The 20,889-nt window shown below is 44.8% G+C and overlaps 1 protein-coding gene across 1 annotated transcript; it reads left to right on the top strand.

Annotated features, from left to right (window-relative positions):
- Window positions 1-1,697: 1,697 nt before the first annotated feature.
- On the top strand, window positions 1,698-19,815 carry LOC143942997 (acyl-coenzyme A thioesterase 1-like). The gene is given in 4 exon segments (XM_077464469.1): window positions 1,698-2,310; window positions 16,516-16,718; window positions 19,050-19,262; window positions 19,264-19,815. Coding segments are annotated over 4 exon segments (1,377 nt in total). The 5' UTR covers window positions 1,698-1,712; the 3' UTR covers window positions 19,627-19,815.
- The last annotated feature ends 1,074 nt before the right edge of the window (window positions 19,816-20,889 follow it).

Raw genomic sequence — 20,889 nt, 5'->3', positions numbered from 1 at the left:
TCATTCATTGCCATGTCTGGCAGTGCAATGAGCTGCCCAACATTGCAATGAGATTAGGGCCCTGCACTGCGATTAAATGCAGATAGGCTAGCCTGAGTTGCAGTGTAACTGGGGGGCACATTGGAAAAAACCTTCCTGTGTGTCCCTGCGAGAAAATGTCTGTCACTGCACAGCCTCTAAGTAGAAAAGCCAGTCCTAGCCTGCGGCTGCAGAGTGGGACGCATGCTCTTTGTGCAAAAGCAGTCCCCAGAACCTCCCCCCTATCAAATCAGATCTATAGCTCCGCAATTAGAAAGCTCCTCTCTGGTTGAAAAGCTCTAGTGCTGACTCAGCAGGGAGCATGTCAGACCTTTGCAAATGGATCACTTCTCCACTAAGAGCAAAGCTCTCACTTTGCAACATGCTGACAGCTGATATTTAATTCAATTGGGCTTTAAATCTGTTCTGGAAATTATGATCTATGGATCTCCATAATAAATGCATTCAGAGGGGAAGCTGATCACACAGAATCCCAGCAGGACCTTGAAGATTGTGGCCACATAGGATGCATTAAGGTGAAAAAACACGAACCTTTACAATCCCTTTAACATGCATTTTCATGCAATTTTGCATGGTCTTTAGACCTGTGTCTAAACCCGCTGCTCCTCTGAAAAGCAATCCATGTTCAGAATGTTCTTCAGAAGCAATTGACAGTCAGTGAAGAGGTAATGTGACACTTGTTTTAACCCCATTATTGCCAAACAAGCTGCAACTGCATGCATTGCACGAAATCACAACCTTGGCATGTGAATACCACGTTTGCTGCAATTTCAGCGTAAAGCGGGAACTATACTCACCTTGGCTCAAGTGATGTGGCTAGGGTTGCCACCTCATCCCTTTAAACCTGAACACATATTAATTAAACAGGTTCTGTAGCTCATTAAGGTGGTAATTAAACTCATTTGGTGCCTTATCTGAATCAAATCAGCCTCAGAACCTGTGTAATTCATATGTGTTCAGGTTTAAAGGGATGAGGTGGCAACCCTAGCTGTGGCATCCAGCCGCTTTCATTGGCTGGCTGGAGTGCAGACAGCGCTTTAGCTTTGACAAATTTCCACAGTGTGCTGCATGTGCACTGTCAGGTAAGTAACATTAGGGCTCCATTCACACTCATGCGTTTTTTCATGTTTTTTGTAGAAACGCAGGACATTATTTTTAACATGGGTTCCTACGGAACACGTTCACATCAATGCATTTTTGTGCCTCTGTGTTTTTGGAAAGGATCAGAACTTTTTGAAATGCAAAATGTTGCTTTTTTTGTTCAATAGACTTCAATGGAGAAGCTACAGAAAAGCATGTAGTGCATTTTTAGTTTGATCTTGCAGGTTTTAATTTGCCCAACAACAAATTTGCCCAAAACCCCCCCCCCCCCCCAAAAAAAAGCATAAAAAATGCAAATTGTGGCAAAATCGCAGTAAAAAATGCATGTTCAAAAAACGTTAAAAAAAAAAAAGCACTGCAATGTAATCGTCAATCAAAGCCTTTGACACTTATGAAATCTTTGTAATTATACTTCAGTATAACATCTGACAAAAAGATCTAAAAACACTGAGGCAGCAAACTTTGAACATTTATATTTGTGTCATTCTCAAAACTTTTGTCCATGGCTGTACTCTGTGCCTGACATTTGGATTTGCTCTGTGATCTGCTTAGCTGGTCTGCCTGCAGGTCACATGACTGAAAAGTGTAGTCAGCTGAGGATTGTTGACATACAGAGCAGAGACACGATGCTGCGTGGAGGGAGTCTCCTTGCTGCTGGGCTCCTGAGAGGCCCTTATAGCTATACACGGCTAAGCAGGCTGGTGTCCCTGTGTGCGTCTCCTCAGTCTGGGATGGCAGATGACAGGGTACACATCACAGTGCAGGGGCTCAGTCCCAGACAGCAGGTGACACTGAGAGCTCTAGTGACGGATGAGCAGGGCTGCCTGTTTGACTCCTGTGCCCACTATGAGGCTGACAGCTCTGGCACTGTGGATCTGCAAAGGGACGCCTCCCTCGGAGGGGACTACACGGGGGTGCTGCCTATGGGGCTGCTCTGGAGCCTGTCCCCCTCCATCATGGAGAAACCCTTCCAGAGACTGGAGAAGAGAAGAGTCATGAAATCCCCCATGATCACAGAGCTGTTGGTGCACAAGGGGCACACCCACCCCAAAGCTATACCCGGGCAGGTAGCGGCTCGGACCAAAATCGAAAGATTGTTCTATGCCCCCGGAGTGCGAAGAATCAGACTCAGAGAAGGGGCAGTTCGGGGCAGCCTGTTTTTACCTCCAGGTAATAATATTTATTGGTGGGCAAGTCGCTAAAGCATGATGTACTTTTATTACTCTGTGTTGTTTGTTAACTTGAAAATGCTTCCAATTTACAAAAGGAATTAAAAACTGTCTGCATGCTAAATTATTTAAACTCCCATCTGGACCACCCACCGTGGATAGACGTTGCTACTTTGACGTTAAATACCATTGTTATAGCAGCAGATAGCTGCCATAACCCCGGTGTTTTTATTCACGGCGGGTGGTCCGCTTTGAGATAAAAGTGGTCTCTGCAGCGGATTCACCACAAGATCACTTTAATAGGCGGTAGGAGAGGTGCACCCCCCCCTTTCCGCCACGTCCCGGATGTCTGCGCTACTTACCGAAGCCGTTGCAAGCTGCGGAAACAATCTGGTCCTGAGGTCTGATGGGCAGGAAGTCAAGTGAATGTATGATGGCCCCCACTTGACGCTATGCCCTTGGAGGACCGGAACGATGTCAAACGTCACTTCCACTCTCCAGCCCTAAAGGGACAATTTATTTTTTGGAAAGAAAAAAAATATTTAAAAAAAAAAGTTTTATTGATTTTAAGTGTAAATGTAAGGTCTGAGGCCTTTTTCACCCTCTATCTCACATTAAAGAGGTAAAGAGATGTTTACATGTTTACATTCCTTGTAATAGAAATAGAGGTGATGCAAAATATTTTTTTTTTAAAGAGACAGTGTAAAAATAAAAAGTAAAATAAATAAGACTTTTTTTTTAAAGCCCCCCCCCCTCCCTCTGTGCTTGCACGCAGAAGCGAACACAAACCCAAAGTCGCGCCCACATATGAAAACGGTGTTCAAACCACATATGGGAGATATCACTGCAATCATTAGAGTGAGAGCAGTAATTCTAGAACTAGACCTCCTCTGTAACTCAAAACTGGTAACCTGTAGACATTTTTTACTTTGCCTATGGAGATTTTGAAGGGTCAAAGTTTGTCGCCATTCTAGGAGCGGGCGTAATTTTGAAGCATGACATGTTGGGTATCAATTTACTCATTGTAACATTATCTTTCACAATATAGAACATTGGGCTAACTTTACGGTTTTCTTATTTATTTTTATTCAAACAAAGTGTATTTTTTTCCAAATAAATTGTGTTTGTAAGACCGCTGCGCAAATACAGTGTGACATACAGTATTGCAACGATCTCAATTTTATTCTCTAGGGTGTCTGACAATGTTTGGAAGTTCTAAGTAATTTTCCAGCAAAAAACAAAACAAAAAAAACGATTTTAACTTGTAAACAAATGTAAAAAATAGGATTGGTCTTTAGAGCAGAATTAAACCCATCAGTTTAAAGTGGTTGTAAACCCCAGACATGAAATATGAACAAAGCATATCCCACTCTAGTGTGCACTTGTCTCAATTAAAGTGGTTGTAAACCCTTACAACACACTTTGACCTACAGGTAAGCCTAGATTAAGGCTTACCTGTAGGTCCAAGAAATATCTCCTAAACCTATATGGTTTAGGAGATATTTGCCCCTCGAAGACAGGCACCGCTGTCTATGGCACATGCGCCGTAGACAGCGGCGCACTGAGCGCGACATCTTTAACGACGGAGATGCCCCACGTGTCGGCTCCTGTGCGCATGTGCGGGAGTGACATCATTGCGGCTTCGACGAATGACAGCGGCGGAGCTGCGAGACCCCACCGAGAAGATGGATGCGCCGGACTACAGGGGACAGCAGTGACTTCGCTGGCTCCTGTGTCAGGTAAGTGACACATAATGGACTACTATGCGATGCATAGTAGTCCATTATGCTTTGCCTTTGCAGGGAATGAAAGAGGAAGTAAACCCATTAGACTGTGCCCAGGCTCACGGCGGAGCTTCATCGTAGGGGAATTTCTTTTCCGGCTACGGCCAGGAAAGCAGAACTTTTTGGATTATTGTTCCCTAGCTCGGCACAGCCTTCTAACAGTATGTCGCTGGTGTCGGTGCAAAATTCGCTTACGCAGATCCATGCATTGTTAAACACACTTTCCACTTCCATGTCTCAGATGCAGGACAGAATGGAGGTGGTGGAAGCACATGCAGCTAGAGCTTAGGCGCCACCTGTGCCCCCAGCTCCAGTCCTTCCCTGTGCTCCCGCAGGTAATGTTGCCATATACCTGCTGGTGGCAGCTCCATCTCCTTTAGCAACTCTCCTGTCTGTATCTCCGGCTCACTTTATTCCCGCCAATTTAAAGAGAGACATTTTGGAGGGGAAGAATATAAATTTGGCTTCCTTGCTGATAGCTTTGCAAGATATCATGGAAAAGGAGTCCTATGCTTGCGGTGAAGTGTCGGTTGTGCTGAAGACCAAGAATTTCAGGCTCAACTGCAAGCTTAGTGTAGCTGAATTTGTGCTAGCATTCGGCATTTTCCGTGATATCATTTGTGCGGTCGGTCCCGACAGGAGGGTGGAGTTTGATTTGTATCAACACAAGGTGGTGGATCTGGCTCACAAGTATGGAGGATGCAGTTTTTATGATTATCACTGGTCTTTTTTGGCCAAGGTGGCGGCCACTTGGGCTCAGTTCCAGGTGGTCATGTGTTGGAGCAATGTGGACATGGAACTTTTCTGCAGACACTTTGCCAACCAGAAGTCCCCGGTATGCAGCTTCTGCCAGTCCTCTGCGCATACCTCTGCTTGGTGTCTGTTTTCTGAGGCCCCGAGCCCGTCGGGGGTTAGTAAGCAGGGGGTTGCTGTCTCCTCCACGGGACCTTCCAGTCAGGTGGACAAGCTGGGTAGGACTAGCCATTTCTTAGGCAAATCGCAGGTATGCAACAATTTTAATCATTCTGGCTGCAATTGCAATCAGTGTAGACTTCTGCACGTGCGTTCCAATTGTTTTTGTGCTTATCCTAAGTCTTCCTGTTTGGTCAAACCATTTAGTTCAGTCAATGTTTCCATTTTAGGGGTTTATCTAGAGGGTCACCCATCCTCTGATGTCAGGTAATTCATGGTAGATGGTTTCACATTTGGGTTCCACACATGGTTGATTACGTTGCCTACAGAGACCTTCGAATGTAGGAATCTTTTGTCGGCTGACCACCATGCTACGCTAGTAGACAATTTGTTGGAAATAGAGGTAGCTAAATGTTTTGTAATTGGGCCATTCACGTCATCACCTTTCGGTATGTGGAGGGTCAGCCCTATTGGGGTTGTATGTGGGAAGTTTTGTTATAAACACCGTCTCATTTATGATTTGTCCGCACCTCATTTTTCGCACGTCCCAAGTCTTAATTCACTGATTCCTTCAGAGGCGTTTTCATTGAAGACCTGACTGTAGAATCAGCCGTTCAGCTCATTCTTCAGTCAGGTAAGGGGGTGTGGCTGTCCAGGGCTGGCATTGCTGATGCGTTCAAGTTACTGCCGATCAGTCCTACGCTGTGGAAATGGCACGGCATCATAAGGCAGGGTTATTACTATTTTGCCACCAAATTAACCTTTGGGTCTAAGAGCAGTCCCTGTTTGTTCGATATTTTCTCCCAGGCTCTCCATTGGATCGTGGGTCATTGCAAAGGCTGTCTTGGGGTGGTGCACTACCTTGAGGATTTTGCTCGTCGAGGACCCCTGTTGGCCACCCAGGGATCTGCAGTGTCTCAAGGATCTGTTTGCCGAATTGAATGTGCCACTGGCTGTTCACAAGGTGGAAGATCCCGCCAACATCATACATTTTTTAGGGATCATGCTTGATTCCAACCACATTATTGCAAGTTTGCCCAAGGAGAAGTTGGACAGAATTCGTTTTATTGTACATGCTTTTGTTCGGTCCCCTCTCTGCTCGAAGAGAGAGTTTCAGTCACTCTTGGGCATGCTAAATCATGCAATGAGAATCATTCCGTAAGGCAGGGCTTTTGTCTCCAGATTGTTGGCCCTTTTGCCCCTTTTTCATGATGTTGACGCATGTGTCAGCTTGCAAGCAGAAGCACGCGCCGACTTGGTCATGTGAGACCAGTTCCTGCGGGATTGGAATAGCATGTCGTTGCTCTTTCCTCAGCCTTCCAGCTCTTCACCCAGGGTGTTCACTGATGCAGCTCTGTCAGGGGGGTTTACGGCCATGTGTGGGGTAGAATGACTGGCCAGCCATTGACCCCGGGAGGTGTTCCAGTTGCCTAAATTTGCGCAGACTTCAGCTTTATTTGAAATCTACACAATTGTGGCAGCAGCGGTCACTTGGGAGCCAGTCTGGGCAGGAAGTTCAGTCATTTTTTTCACGGACAATCTGGCCACCGCCAATATCATCAATAAAGGCAGGTTCAGGTCCCTGGTCATCATGACCTTCATGCGCAGGTTGACTTGGTTAGGTTTGACTCACAGGTTCCATTTTCAGGGGGAATTTATCAGCAGGGATTTCAATAGGGCGGCCGATGCATTATCACGTTTTAAAATCGATAATTTTTTTTCTTGCAGCACCCGGAAACAGAGCGGGTGGGCAAGCCGGTTCCTCCTTTTTCCCGGCTCACCATGGACTGACAAGGTTTTGGACGCTGGCGATCGGTTTGGCCAATACATCTTTATCCAGCAACATGTTCAAAACCTACTCCACAGGATGGGGAACATTTCTAAATTTTTTGAGGCGTCATCCTTCCAGCGGTCCGTGGGATATCAAATCTTTAATGGCGTTTGCGGCCTATTGCCACAGTGAGTTAGCTTTGTCCGCCAGTACCATTAAGTCATATCTCGCAGGCGTACAGCATTTTAACCAGTTGCCGACCGCCGCACGCCGATGTACGTCGGCAGAATGGCACGGGCAGGCATAAGGGCTTACATGTACGTCCCTTGCCTCCCGCGGGCCGGGGGCCCGATCGGGCCCCCGCCCGGTGCCTGCGGCGGTCGGTATTCGTTCGGGAGCGATCCCGGACGAGGGGACGGCCATTCATTCATGGCCACCCCCTCGCGATCGCTCCCGACGAATGAAAATGCTCGGTGACATCACTTCCTCTCCTGTAATGTAAACACAGGAGAGGAAGTGAAGTAATCTCTCCTCGTGTCGGTCTTTTTCGTTCCGGCACGGAGGAGAGAGGATCGGTAAGTTGCACCCAACACTACACTTACAGTAGAACACGCCAGGCACACTTTTCACCCCCCTGATCACCCCCAATCACCCCCCAATCACCCCTGCCCCCCCCAGTCACAGTGACACCAAGTGCATTTTTTTTTTTTTCTTTTCTTTTTTTTTTTTTTGCATTGGTGTCATTTGTGACTGTAATAACTGTTAGGGCAGTTAGGGCTAGCCCCCTTTAGCTCTAGGGTGCCCCCTAACCCCCCCAATAAAGGTTTAACCCCGTGATCACCCCCCGTCACCAGTGTCACTAATAAGCGATTTTTTTCTGATCGCTGTATTAGTGTCACAGGTGACCCTAGATAGGCAGGTAAGTATTTGGGTTCGCCGCAGCTTTTTATAGCGTCAGGGACCCCCATATACTACCGCATAGCCCCCTGATTGCCCCCCAGTTAACCCTTTCACCAGTGATCACCATATAACTGTTACAGGTGACGCTGGTTGGTTAGTTATTTTTTTTTTGTTTCAGGGCACCCGCCATTTATTACCTAATAAAGGTTTAACCCCCTGATCACCCGGCGGGTGATATAAGTTTTTTAGGGTCAGATAAGGCCTGCGTCGCCCCAGCGTCAGGTTAGTGCCAGTACCGCTAACACCCACGCGCAAAGCATACACCTCCCTTAGTAATATAGTATCTGATCAGATATATATTAGCGTTGCCAGCATTTTAGGTTTCCCAAAACGCATTGTTAGCGGGATCAGCCCAGATACCCGCTAGCACCTGCGTTTAGCCCCTCCGCCAAGCCCAGCCCAGCCCACCCAAGTGCAGTATCGATCGATCACTGTCACTTACAAAACACAACACACATAACTGCAGCGTTCGCAGAGTCAGGCTTGATCCCTGCGATCGCTAACAGTTTTTTTTGTAGCGTTTTGAAACAGTCGCTGACAGGCTAGGTGCTTTTTTACCTGTGAGTCTCACTAGTGTACCCCTAAATTTAGAGCCCAAAATGGCAAAGCGAAGGTACACTAGTGATGAGGCCTACACGTTTCTGAGAATGACAGATAGTGAAGAGGACGTCACTCATCTGTCAGATTCAGGCTCAGAATACGATCCTGTAGAGGACAGCGGCTCCATGACAGATAGCTCTGACGACGGAGATGAGGCCGCTGCTAAGAACAGGTGTGCCCAATCCCGTATGTATTCTGTTGTTGAGGTGCAGGAACCGCAGGTCACTCGTATGGAGCAGAGACGTACTAGAGCCGCTCATCCTTCTGGTGAACTGGCAAGCACCAGCGGCCTAGTACACCCTGGACCTACATCCAGCACTGCAGTAACACGTGGTGACGTGGCGAGTCCCATAAGTGCAGTTCAAGCTGGCGAGGTGGCAAGCACAAGTAGTGTCCCGCTGCCACCAAGAAGACAAAGACAGGCCCGTCGTACCCATAGTGCCCTTCCTGCAGAATTCGCCAATCCTATTTGGGTGCCCACCACTTCTGCAGAACCCGTACTTCCCCCATTCACTGGCCAACCTGGCATTAACGTGGAAACAGTTGATTTTACGACACTTGACTTTTACTCACTGTTTTTCACCGAAGATCTCTTTAGATCTATTGTGGACCAAACCAATTTGTACGCTGCTCAACACATCGCCACTATTCCCCAGTCCGCCCTTGCCAGACAATGGAAACCAGTTAAGGTTTCCGAATTTAAAATCTTTCTGGGCCTCTCCCTCAACATGGGCATAACCAAAAAGAGTGAGTTGCGGTCATATTGGTCCATTGACCCAATTCACCATATGCGCGTGTTCTCTGCTTCCATGTCCAGGGCACGATACGAGATGATTTTGCGGTTCATGCACTTCAGCGACAATGAACTCTGTCGTCCTCGTGGAGACCCTGAGTACGATCGGCTCTACAAAATTCGGCCCCTCATAAACCACTTCAACCAACGTTTTGCAGCCTTGTTTACTCCCGATCAAGTTGTCTGCGTTGATGAGTCCCTGATTAAATTTTCTGGTCGCTTGTCATTCAAACAATACGTCCCCAACAAGCGTTCCAGATACGGGGTCAAGATGTATAAGCTCTGTGACAGGGCCACAGGCTATACACGTAGTTTCATGGTTTATGAGGGAAGAGATAGTCACGTAGAGCCGGAGAACTGCCCTGACTACATAGGAAGCGCTGGCAAGATAGTGTGGGACTTGGTGTCACCCTTATTCGGAAAGGGGTACCACTTGTACGTGGACAATTATTACACAAGCGTGCCACTGTTTAGTCACTTGTTTGATCATCAGATTGGAGCATGTGGCACCGTGCGACCTAATCGCCGGGGCTTTCCCCAGCGGCTTGTAGAGTCCCGTCTTAGGCTGGGGGAGAGAGCCTGCTTGCGCAGTAATAATTTGCTCGCTATGAAGTGGAGGGATAATAAGAATGTTTTCGTTCTTACCTCCCTTCATGCAGACACGACGGTCCAAATTTCTACGGCGACTGGTATTGTGGAGAAACCCCTCTGTGTCCACAAATATAACCTTAACATGGGAGGGGTGGACCTCAATGACCAGTTGTTGGCGCCGTATCTAGTTGCCCGTAAGTCCAGACGCTGGTACAAAAAAGTGTCTGTTTATTTATTCCAATTGGCTATACTGAATGCTTATGTACTACACAAAGCTTCAGGACGGACTGGATCCTTCCTCAAATTCCAGGAGGATATCGTCAGAGCCCTTCTGTATCCAGGCGGTGCTCCACCTCACCTTCCCCTACCAGATGCAGTAAGCCGGCTGCATGAGAGGCATTATTCTTATGTCCTCCCGAGTACCCCTACCCAACGAGCCCCCCAAAGAAAATGTCGTGTCTGCAGAAAGCGCGGATTTAGGCGTGACACCCGTTCTTATTGTCCCCGCTGTCCTGGCAATCCTGGTCTTTGTCAGGGTGAGTGTTTTGAACGCTACCATGAACTAGTTGAGTATTAGCGTAGGGTACAGCATTGCACAAGCTAGGCACACGTTCACAGGGTCTCCCAAGATGCCATCACATTTTGAGAGACCCAAACCGCTGGAACCGTTACAACAGAAGTGTTAAAGTTTACATAAAAAAGTGTTAAAAAAAAAAAAAGTAAAAAAACCAAAAATAGTTGTCGTTTTATTGTTCTCTCTCTCTCTCTCTATTCTCTCTCTATTGTTCTGCTCCTTTGTACTGTATTCTATTCTGCAATGTTTTATTGTTAACCATTTTTTGTTTTCAGGTACGCCATTCAGCTGTAGCGTGGATTTATTTATCTTGACAGCAACAGCGTTTGCTCCCACGATACGTAAAGCCACGACTCCAGCGCTGTCGGAGGTGATTTCACCACCACAGTTAAAAAAGAGCATATATGCCGAAGCATGGGGGCATAAGGGGTGGAGGAGCGATTTTGCTCCTAATGCCACGTACATACAGTCAAAATTCCGACGGAGGGCTTGCCCGTGGAAAAGTTTGAATGTATGTACGCGGCATAACTTTTTTGCGGGAGGATGCCCCCATGCTTCGGCATATATATATTTTAGGCACAGATTGTGTTAAATGTGTTATTTTTTGCGATTTTTTTTGTATTTGCTTTGCAGGTATGGTAAGTCCTACTGTTATACTGTAATGTTACTTTGTTTTATTGTTAACCATCATTTGCTTAGCAGGTACGCCATTCAGTTGCAGCGCGGATTTATTTATCTTGACAGCAACAGCGTTTGCTCCCATGATACATAAAGCCGCGACTCCAGCACTGTCGGGGGTGATTTCACCACCACAGTTAAAAAAGAGCATATATGCCGAAGCATGGGGGCATAAGGGGTGGAGGAGCGATCTGCTCCTACCTTTTGCGGGAGGATGCCCCCATGCTTCGGCATATATAAATGGTGCATGTATGCCCACCATTAGAAAGTGGGTGGATGAAGGGTGGTATCTAATGGTGGGCATACCCACCGATCAATATTTTTTTTTCGTTCAGCCCACAGGCTGCATGAAAAAAAAAATACAATATATGCCCAACCAGTTCCAGCAACATACTGGTATGTTGCGGGACTTTGAGTGCTTATACCAGAATGATGCCTGCAGGTTTAGGTATCATCTTGGTATCATTCTTTTCAGCCAGCGGTCGGCTTTTATGTAAAAGCAATCCTAGCGGCTAATTAGCCTCTAGACTACTTTTACAAGCAGTGGGAGGGAATGTCCCCCCCCCCCCCCGCACCATCTTCCATGGTTTTCTCAGGCTCTCCTGTCCCAACAGGGAACCTGAGAATGCAGCCGGTGGTTCCGCCAGCTGACCATAGAGCTGATCAGAGACCAGAATGGCTCCAATCATCTCTATGGCCTAAGACACCGGAAGCTACGAGCATTTCATGACTTAGATTTTGCGGGATGTAAACAGCGCCATTGGGAAATTGGGAAAGCATTTTATCACACCGATCTTGGTGTGGTCAGATGCTTTGAGGACAGAGGAGAGATCTAGGGTCTGATAGACCCTAATTTTTTTTAAAAAGAGTACCTGTCACTACCTATTGCAATCATAGGGGATATTTACATTCCCTGAGATAACAATAAAAATCATAAAAAAATATATATAAATGAAAGGAACAGTTTAAAAAAAAAATAAAAAAGCAAAAAAAATAATAAAAAATAAATAAATAAAAAAAAACACCCCTGTCCCCCCCTGCTAAGGCGCAACGCGGAACACAAGCGTTGGTCTGGTGGCATATGTAAACGGCAATTGCACCATGCATGTGAGGTATCACCACGAAGGTCAGATCGAGGGTACTAATTTTAGCAGTAGACCTCCTCCGTAAATCTAAAGTGGTCACCTGTAAAGGCATTTAAAGGCTTTTAAAAATGTACGTAGTTTGTCGCCGCTGCACGTTTCTGCGCAATTTTAAAGCATGTCGTGTTTGGTATCCATGTACTCGGCCTAAGATCATATTTTTTATTTCATCAAACATTTGGGCAATATAGTGATTTTTAGTGCATTAAAATAAAAAAAAGTGTGTTTTTTCCCCAAAAAATGCGTTTGAAAAATCGCTGCGCAAATACCGTGTGAAAAAAAAAAATGAAACACCCACCATTTTAATCGGTAGGGCTTTTGCTTTAAAAAAACACTTCATGTTTGGGGGTTCAAAGTAATTTTCTTGCAAAAAAAAATATTTTTTCATGTAAACAAAAAGTGTCAGAAAGGGCTTTTTCTTCAAGTGGTTAGAAGAGTGGGTGATGTGTGACATAAGCTTCTAAATGTTGTGCATAAAATGCCAGGACAGTTTAAAACCCCCCCAAATGACCCCATTTTAGAAAGTAGACACCCCAAGCTATTTGCTGAGAGGCAGGTCAAGTCCATGGAATATTTTATATTTTGACAAAAGTTGTGGAAAAAATACATTATTATTATTTTTTTTATTTTTTTTGCACAAAGTTGTCATTAAATGATATATTGCTCAAACATGCCATGGTTATATGTAAAATTACACCCCAAAATACATTCTGTTGCTTCTCCTGAGTACGGGGATACCACAAGTGTGAGACCTTTTGGGAGCCTAACCGCGTACGGTACCCCAAAATCCAAGCACCACCTTCAGGATTTCTAAGGGTGTAAATTTTAGATTTCATTCCTCACTGCCTATCACAGTTTCGGAGGCCATGGAATGCCCAGATAGCACAAAATCCCCCCAAGTGACCCCATTTTGGAAAGGAGACACCCCAAGCTATTTGCCGAGAGGTATGGTTAGTATTTTGCAGACCTTCATTTTTGTCACAAAGTTTTGAAAATTGAAAAAAAGAAAAAAAATATACATTATTTTTTTTTTTCTTCATTTTCAAAAACAAATGAGAGCTGCAAAATACTCACCATGCCTCTCGGCAAATAGCTTGGGGTGTCTACTTTCCAAAATGGGGTCATTTTGGGGGGTTTTGTGCTATTTTGGCATTTTATGGCCTTCAAAACTGTGATAGGTAGTGAGGTGTAAAATCAAAAATTTACGCCCTTAGAAAGCCTGAAGGCGGTGCTTGGTTTTCGGGGCCCCGTACGCGACTAGGCTCCCAAAAAGTCCCACACATGTGGTATCCCCGTACTCAGGAGAAGCAGCAGAATTTATTTTGGGGTGTCATTTCACATATGTCCCTGGCATGTGTGAGCAATATATCATTTAGTGACAACTTTGTGAAAAAAAAATAAAAGTTTGTAATTTTCCCGCAACTTGTGGCAAAATATAAAATATTCCATGGACTCAACATGCCTCTCAGCAAATAGCTTGGGGTGTCTACTTTCTAAAATGGGGTCATTTGTGGGGGTTTTGTGCCATCTTGGCATTTTATGGCCTTCAAAACTGTAATAGGTAGTGAGGCGTGAAATCAAAGATTTACGCCCTTAGAAAGCCTGAAGGCGGTTCTTGGCTTTTGGGGCCCCGTACGCAGCTAGGCTCCCAAAAAGTCCCACATATGTCGTATCCCCGTACTCAGGAGAAGCAGCAGAATTTATTTTGGGGTGTCATTTCACATATGCCCATGGCATGCGTGAGCAATATATCATTTAGTGACAACTTTGTGAAAAAAATAAATTAAAAAAAAAAAGTTTGTAACTTTCCCGCAACTTGCGGCAAAATATAAAATATTCCATGGACTCAACATGCCTCTCAGCAAATAGCTTGGGGTGTCTACTTTCTAAAATGGGGTCATTTGTGGGGGTTTTGTGCCATCTTGGCATTTTATGGCCTTCAAAACTGTAATAGGTAGTGAGGCGTGAAATTAAAAATGTATGCCCTTAGAAAGCCTGAAGGCGGTGCTTGGTTTTCGGGGCCCCGTACGCGGCTAGGCTCCCAAAAAATCCCACACATGTGGTATCCCCGTACTCAGGAGAAGCAGCAGAATTTATTTTGGGGTGTAATTTCACATATGCCCATAGCATGTGTGAGCAATATATCATTTAGTGACAACTTTGTGAAAAATTTATAAAGTTTGTCATTTTCCCGCAACTTGTGGCAAAATATAAAATATTCCATGGACTCAACATGCCTCTCAGCAAATAGCTTGGGGTGTCTACTTTCTAAAATGGGGTCATTTGTGGGGGTTTTGTGCCATCTTGGCATTTTATGGCCTTCAAAACTGTGATAGGTAGTGAGGAGTAAAATGACATATGTATGCCCTTAGAAATCCTGAAGGCGGTGCTTGGCTTTCGGGGCCCCGTACGCGGCTAGGCTTCCAAAAAGTCGACCACATGTGGTATCCCCGTACTCAGGAGAAGCAGCAGAATGTATTTTGGGGTACAATTCCACATATAACCATGGCATGTGTGAGCAATATATCATTTAGTGACAACTTTGTGTAAAAAAAAAAAAAAAATTATTTTTTTTGTCATTATTCAATCGCTTGCGGCAAAAAAATAAAATATTCAATGGGCTCAACATGCCTCTTATCAATTTCCTTAGGGTGTCTACTTTCCAAAATGGGGTCATTTGGGGGGGTTTTGTACTGCCCTGCCATTTTAGCACCTCAAGAAATGAGAGGCAGTCATAAAATAAAAGCTGCGTAAATTCCAGAAAATGTACCTTAGTTTGTAGATGTGACAACTTTTGCGCAAACCAATAAATATACAATTATTGACTTTTTTTTTACCAAAGACATGTGGCTGAATACATTTTGGCCTAAATGTATGACTAAAATTGAGTTTATTGGATTTTTCTAATAACAAAAAGTAGAAAATATCATTTTTTTTCAAAATTTGCGGTCTTTTTACGTTTATATCGCAAAAAATAAAAATCGCAGAATCAGTCAAATACCTTTAAAAGAAAGCTCTATTTGTGGGAAGAAAAGGACGCAAATTTCGTTTGGGTACAACATTGCATGACCGCGCAATTACCAGTTAAAGCAGCGCAGTGCCAAAGTGTAAAAAGACCTCTGGTCATTTACCAGCAAAATGGTCCGGTCTGAAAGTGGTTAAGACCCTTCTAGTCCATCCATTTTTGCTGCTCACCCTCTCAAGGCCTTGCTGAGGGGTATTCTGCAGTCACAGGGTCAAGCGCAGGCTTCCAGATTGCCTATTTCCGGTCAGATGGTCTGGGATATTTAGGATTTGCTGTCATCGTCCCCTTTTGGCTTAGGTCTCAGTCTGGTGCTCAACGCAGCTGTATACTTAAGTTTCTTTGGCTTCCTCAGTCAGGGGGAGGTTTCACGGGTCAATCATCATGCACCTTTCCTGTCCAAGAGCAGACTCAGTAGGTACCCGGATCATTTCGCCCTGCAGCTCAACAACAACAAAACTAGGCAGGTGGGTCAGGGTTACGTGGTCAAGTTTTTTTACGGTACCAATAGCAGGTGGTGTCCACTCCAGGTACTTGACTCACTTTATAGGTTTTTGGCTACATCCCCGCTGGACAGCCCTTTGTTGCCATTTCCCTCAGATCCTCTAACTTCCAAACAGTTCATGGCACACGTTAGGATCCTGATCGCAAAGTTAGGCTTGAATCCAAAACTATTTACTGGCCATTCTGTTAGAATCGGGGCGGCGTCTGCCGCTTGTAAACAGGGGGTGCCTCCTTTCATCATCAAGCAAATGGGGCGATGGAGATCCTCCTGTTTTTGCAGGTACATCCCTCATCCGCATAAGGAGGTCAGCAGGGCATTCGCCTCTTTGTTGGATTGATCTTTTGTTATTTAATTTACATTAAAGTTTCTGTTTCTCACCTGCTCATGTGTCTTTTGCCCTCTTTTCAGGTATACCGACCTATCAGGCCAAGGCACAACGCAGGTCTTGGTAATTTAGTACTTGTGTGTCTAGGAGGACTCTGACTACAAAAAAATATATATATATATATATATATATATATATATATATATATATATGTGTATTTTATTGCTTTCAGTGTCTAGTAATTCACTGTACAGCATTACCCAGACTAGAGGAGTGAGAGTAACATTAGGAGCCAATGAGCCTCTACTGCAGAGCACATGTGCTGACACAGGAGGAGGTGCTGCAGGGGTGTGTCATTGACCAAGCTGTACAGATCTAGGGACTGGCTGTACTATCTGGCACCAAAAGGCTGCTTACAAATCCTTTGAAAGGTATAATAGTTCCCATAAATGTTTTTCAGATGTGTATTCAAGCTGTATTCATGCTTAGGGTTTAGCTAATGAATATGACACATTATTCCACGTTATTGATTCTACATTACATTCACAGGGGAGGGATCATTTCCTGGAGTGATTGATATGTTTGGAGATGAAGGTGGTTTGGTAGAATATCGCTCCAGTCTCCTAGCCAGTCATGGATTTGCTGCTTTGGCCCTGCCATACTTGGCTTTTGAAGACCTTCCACCAGCAATGACTGAATTTCACCTGGAGTACTTTGAAGAAGCTGCCAAATTTCTATCCCAACATCCTAAGGTAAGAACAGAACTGTATTATAAACTATGTTTGAGAGTTGTCATCTCTCTAATGCAATTTAAAGAGGCTCTTAAAAACATACTGTATAAAGCAGGGGTAGATAACCTTTCAGAGGTTTAAATCTATCTGGACAACATGGAGGAAATCAAACGCCCCTATGGTGGGGAGTGGGAATAATGGGAGGCGGGCAAAAAAAAGCCCCCAATAAATGGATGGAATGAAGTACACAGTGTGTCACAGTAGTGTTATCTGCCCCCTTTCACATCACCCTCCACAGTAGTGTCCTCTGCCCTCCTCCACATCACCCTCCACAGTAGTGTCCTCTGCCCTCCTCCACATCACCCTCCACAGTAGTGTCCTCTGCCCCCCTCCACATCACCCTCCACAGTAGTGTCCTCTGCCCCCCTCCACATCACCCTCCACAGTAGTGTCCTCTGCCCCCCTCCACATCACCCTCCACAGTAGTGTCCTCTGCCCCCCTCCACATCACCCTCCACAGTAGTGTCCTCTGCCCCCCTCCACATCACCCTCCACAGTAGTGTCCTCTGCCCCCCTTCAAATCACCCTCCACAGTAGTGTCCTTTGCCCCCCTTCACATCACCCTCCACAGTAGTGTCTTCTGCCCCCACCCCCCAGCAGTGTCCCCAGCCTCTTTCACATCACCCCCCCCCCCCCACTGTAGTGTCCTCTGCCCCCTTCACATCACCTTTCCCACCGTAATGTACTCTGCCCCCCGCCACAGCAGTGTCCTCTGCACCCTTCACATCACCCCCTCACTGTGGTGTCCCCTGTCCACTTACCATCACCCCCCCTTCCCCACTGTAGTATCTTCACCTCTCCCCCCCAAAGCAGTGTCCTTGCCCTTGGGCTCCCATTGTAGTTTCATCTGCTTCCCACAGTAGTGTCCTTTGCCCTCTTCACAAACACACAGCGCTGTGTAGGTAGCACTTTCCTACCTGACAGTGTGTGTACAGCAGAGCAGAGAGCAGGAGGAGGCAGCACAGTAATGGATGGACGGTGTTAACTTTTAATATTAACAAACTGGTGATTGGATGCTAGGACTGCCTGGCATTCTAGCAACCAATCACCTGGTTGACTTGAAAGGTTACACCCACTCTTGCCCTCTGTCCATTACTGTGCTGCCTCCTGCTGCGAAGATGAGATCAGTGGAGGCAGCAGAGGGGAAGGATCAGCAAAGCAAGCAATGTTCACAATCCACCTGTTGAGCAGGATCCCCTTGTATAAAGGGAAGGTCAAATGACCTTCCTCTGGATCAAATGGAGTAATTTATAGGTTACATTTAAATACCATATATCTATTTGTAAATCAAGTTCAACGGTTTTGGGTAAAAAAAATTTTTTTCATTTATACATTTTTAAATGATTTTATTTTTCATTTATTTAATAATTTTCCATTGTTATAAAATCTTTATTTTACATTTAAATATTGTAAGCGGTACACCCATGGCATTGGTTTTGCCGAGCCCTAAGAAAATTCAGTTAGGGAGACTCAAATTTTCTTAGGGCTCGGTCTGAACAGAGCAGGTAGGGAAAAAGAGGTAAATCGTGTCTCTGGCTCATTTAACTATACAGTATTTGTAATTTGAGTTTCAGCTATTCAGCTCAAAAACAGTCTTTTTTAAGAAAAGCATTTAAGGTGTATATCGGGGGGGGGAAAAAGAAAAGCATAGACAATAATATTTTAGACCCAAGATAAAAACTAGCAGGGTTAATAGTTGTCCCTGAGATAACACAGAAGGTGCGCACAAGACTCGTCTGAATTTCTGATATAAACATCAACAGGTATTTTTTTGCACTTATCGAGCAGTTCGTATATCTAACAGGCCCAAAGAAAGCAAATGAGTTCATTGTTTGGGCTTACATACATTTTAGTCCTGGTTCACACTGACAGTGGAAATGAAATCGTGGGAGTTCAGCTGAACTCGCACAATTTCTTTCCTGCATGTTAGTCCCGACTTTGGGGGCGATTTCAGAGACATCGGTGCAGGTTTCTGCACAGGTGTCAATGCAAATCGCACCCCAAAATTCCCAAAAGTAGTACAGAAACTTCTTTGTGATTTGGCATGTGATGTTAAATCACATGACAAGTTGCATCAATGTGAACCGGGGCTTAGGGGTAGTGCCTTGTAAACATGTGAAAAGGATTCTAGAGCTCCAACTTCTGTAAATACCTGACTAAACATTTATACCTGTAGTTTTAATTTTGTATATATCACTGTACGTTATTTGTTAATTTATGTAAGCATGTTAATCAACGATTTAGATTATGTTCTCATTTCTTTTCCATTTTGCTTTTTTCTGGTTTCTGAAGGTTCGAGGTCCTGGAGTCGGTGTAATAGGAACCGGCAAAGGAGCAGATCTTGCGCTTTCCATGATTACGTTCCTACCCCAAGTGGTCGCAGCAGTAAGCATCTCAGGCTGCTGTGCCAATACCGCTGCCAGCTTATCTTACAAGGATTTAACTATCCCAGGCTTGACATACAACATGAGTCGGGTGCAAGTGTCTGAAACAGCAGTGTTTGATTGTGTCTGAAGCTCTGGATGATCCTCTTGATCCAGATAACAGTCAGTGCCTCATCCCAGTAGAAAAAGCCAATGGCACATTTATGTTCGTTGTAGGTGAAAATGACTTAACCTGGAAAAGTTCTGTCTATGCTCAGGCAGCCATAGATCGCCTTCAACAACAGAGCAAAAATAACTTCACACTGCTAACTTATCCTGGAGCTGGCCATCGAATTGACCCTCCATGCTCTCCATTCTGCCTGGCAGCAGTTGACCGGGTCTTGGGTGTGCCTATTCTAGGAGGCGGGGAACTTAAAGCTCACTGCCAGGCTCAGGAAGATTCCTGGCAAAAGATTCAAGACTTTTTTCACTTTCACCTAAGATGAAAAAAGACAATGAGTACAAATGTTAAATGCCAATGGAAGTGAGAAGAACCTTTATAAGGATGTGACAAAGCCTTTGGAATAGGTTGTGATTTGACTGATTCTAATATTTGCACTATGACTCACAATAAAAATCTGTACTTGAATTTTCTGCCTAAACAACCACTAATAAATCGCTTTTTGTTAAAATTGTATGAAGATTTGGAACATTTCACCACACACAATGTTAAAAAAATATAGTTACATACAGTAAAACCTTGGATTGCAAGCATAATTTGTTCCAGAAACATGCTTGTAATCCAAAACACTTGTATATCAAAGCAAATTTTACCTTTGGAAATAATGGAAACTCAAGTGATTCATTCCACAACCATTTATTCATAAGTCCTTCAGTTTATAGTCTATTTAAAAATATTATAGCAATGTGATCGTTTGTGTAATAAAATGTCCATCCACAAATGAATGCCTCCACAAGGGGATTAGGAGCAAAATCCAGCAAGAGCTCCAGAGTATAAAAGAGAAGAGAGGCGCCTCTAAGTATAGCAATATGGTTACGTTTAATGAAGATACAACAACATTTATCAACTCACATGGTTGATGATTAAAACAGTCACATCTAAGTATGCAGGCATCTGGGGTAAAGCTGTCCACATAGACCATCCCCCACACCACCGGCTCTCACTGCTGTCAGTATGGAATCGTGACCAGGAAGACTACCCCGCAGTAGAGCAATTGAACCGCTCGTGGAGTGCAGCATGGAACAGATGACATGGATGAGGAGGATGGTCTATGTGGACAGCTATAACCCGGCTGCCTGCATACTTAGATCGGCCTGTTTTAATTATCAACCATGTGAGTTGCTAAATGTTGTACCTTCATTAAATGTTATTATATTGCTACACTTATGCCCCGTACACACGAGCGGACTTTTGAACATACAAAGTCCGACGGAATGATTCCGTCAGACTATTCGATCGTGTGTGGGCTGCAACGGACTTTTGATTCGCCAAAGTCTGACGGACTTTAGAATATGGAACATGCTTCAAATTTTTCCGACGGAACTCCGCCGGACCCGGTCCCTCCGAAAAGTTCGCTCGTGTGTATGCTATTCCGACGGACTAAAACCGACGCTAGGGCAGCTATTGGCTACTGGCTATGAACTTCCTTATTCGAGTCCAGTCGTACGTCATCACGTTTGAATCCGTCGGAGTTTAGTGTGATTGTGTGTGGCCAAGTCCGCTCAGTCGAAAAGTCCGTCAGAACTCT

Source organism: Lithobates pipiens, unplaced genomic scaffold (genome assembly GCF_037356315.1).
Source record: "Lithobates pipiens isolate NorthernLeopardFrog02 unplaced genomic scaffold, aLitPip1_a1.2 Scaffold_30, whole genome shotgun sequence".
Taxonomy (NCBI): Eukaryota; Metazoa; Chordata; class Amphibia; order Anura; family Ranidae; genus Lithobates; species Lithobates pipiens.
The sequence above is the reverse complement of the archived record's forward strand: the minus strand, read 5'-3'. Positions and strand labels throughout refer to the sequence as shown.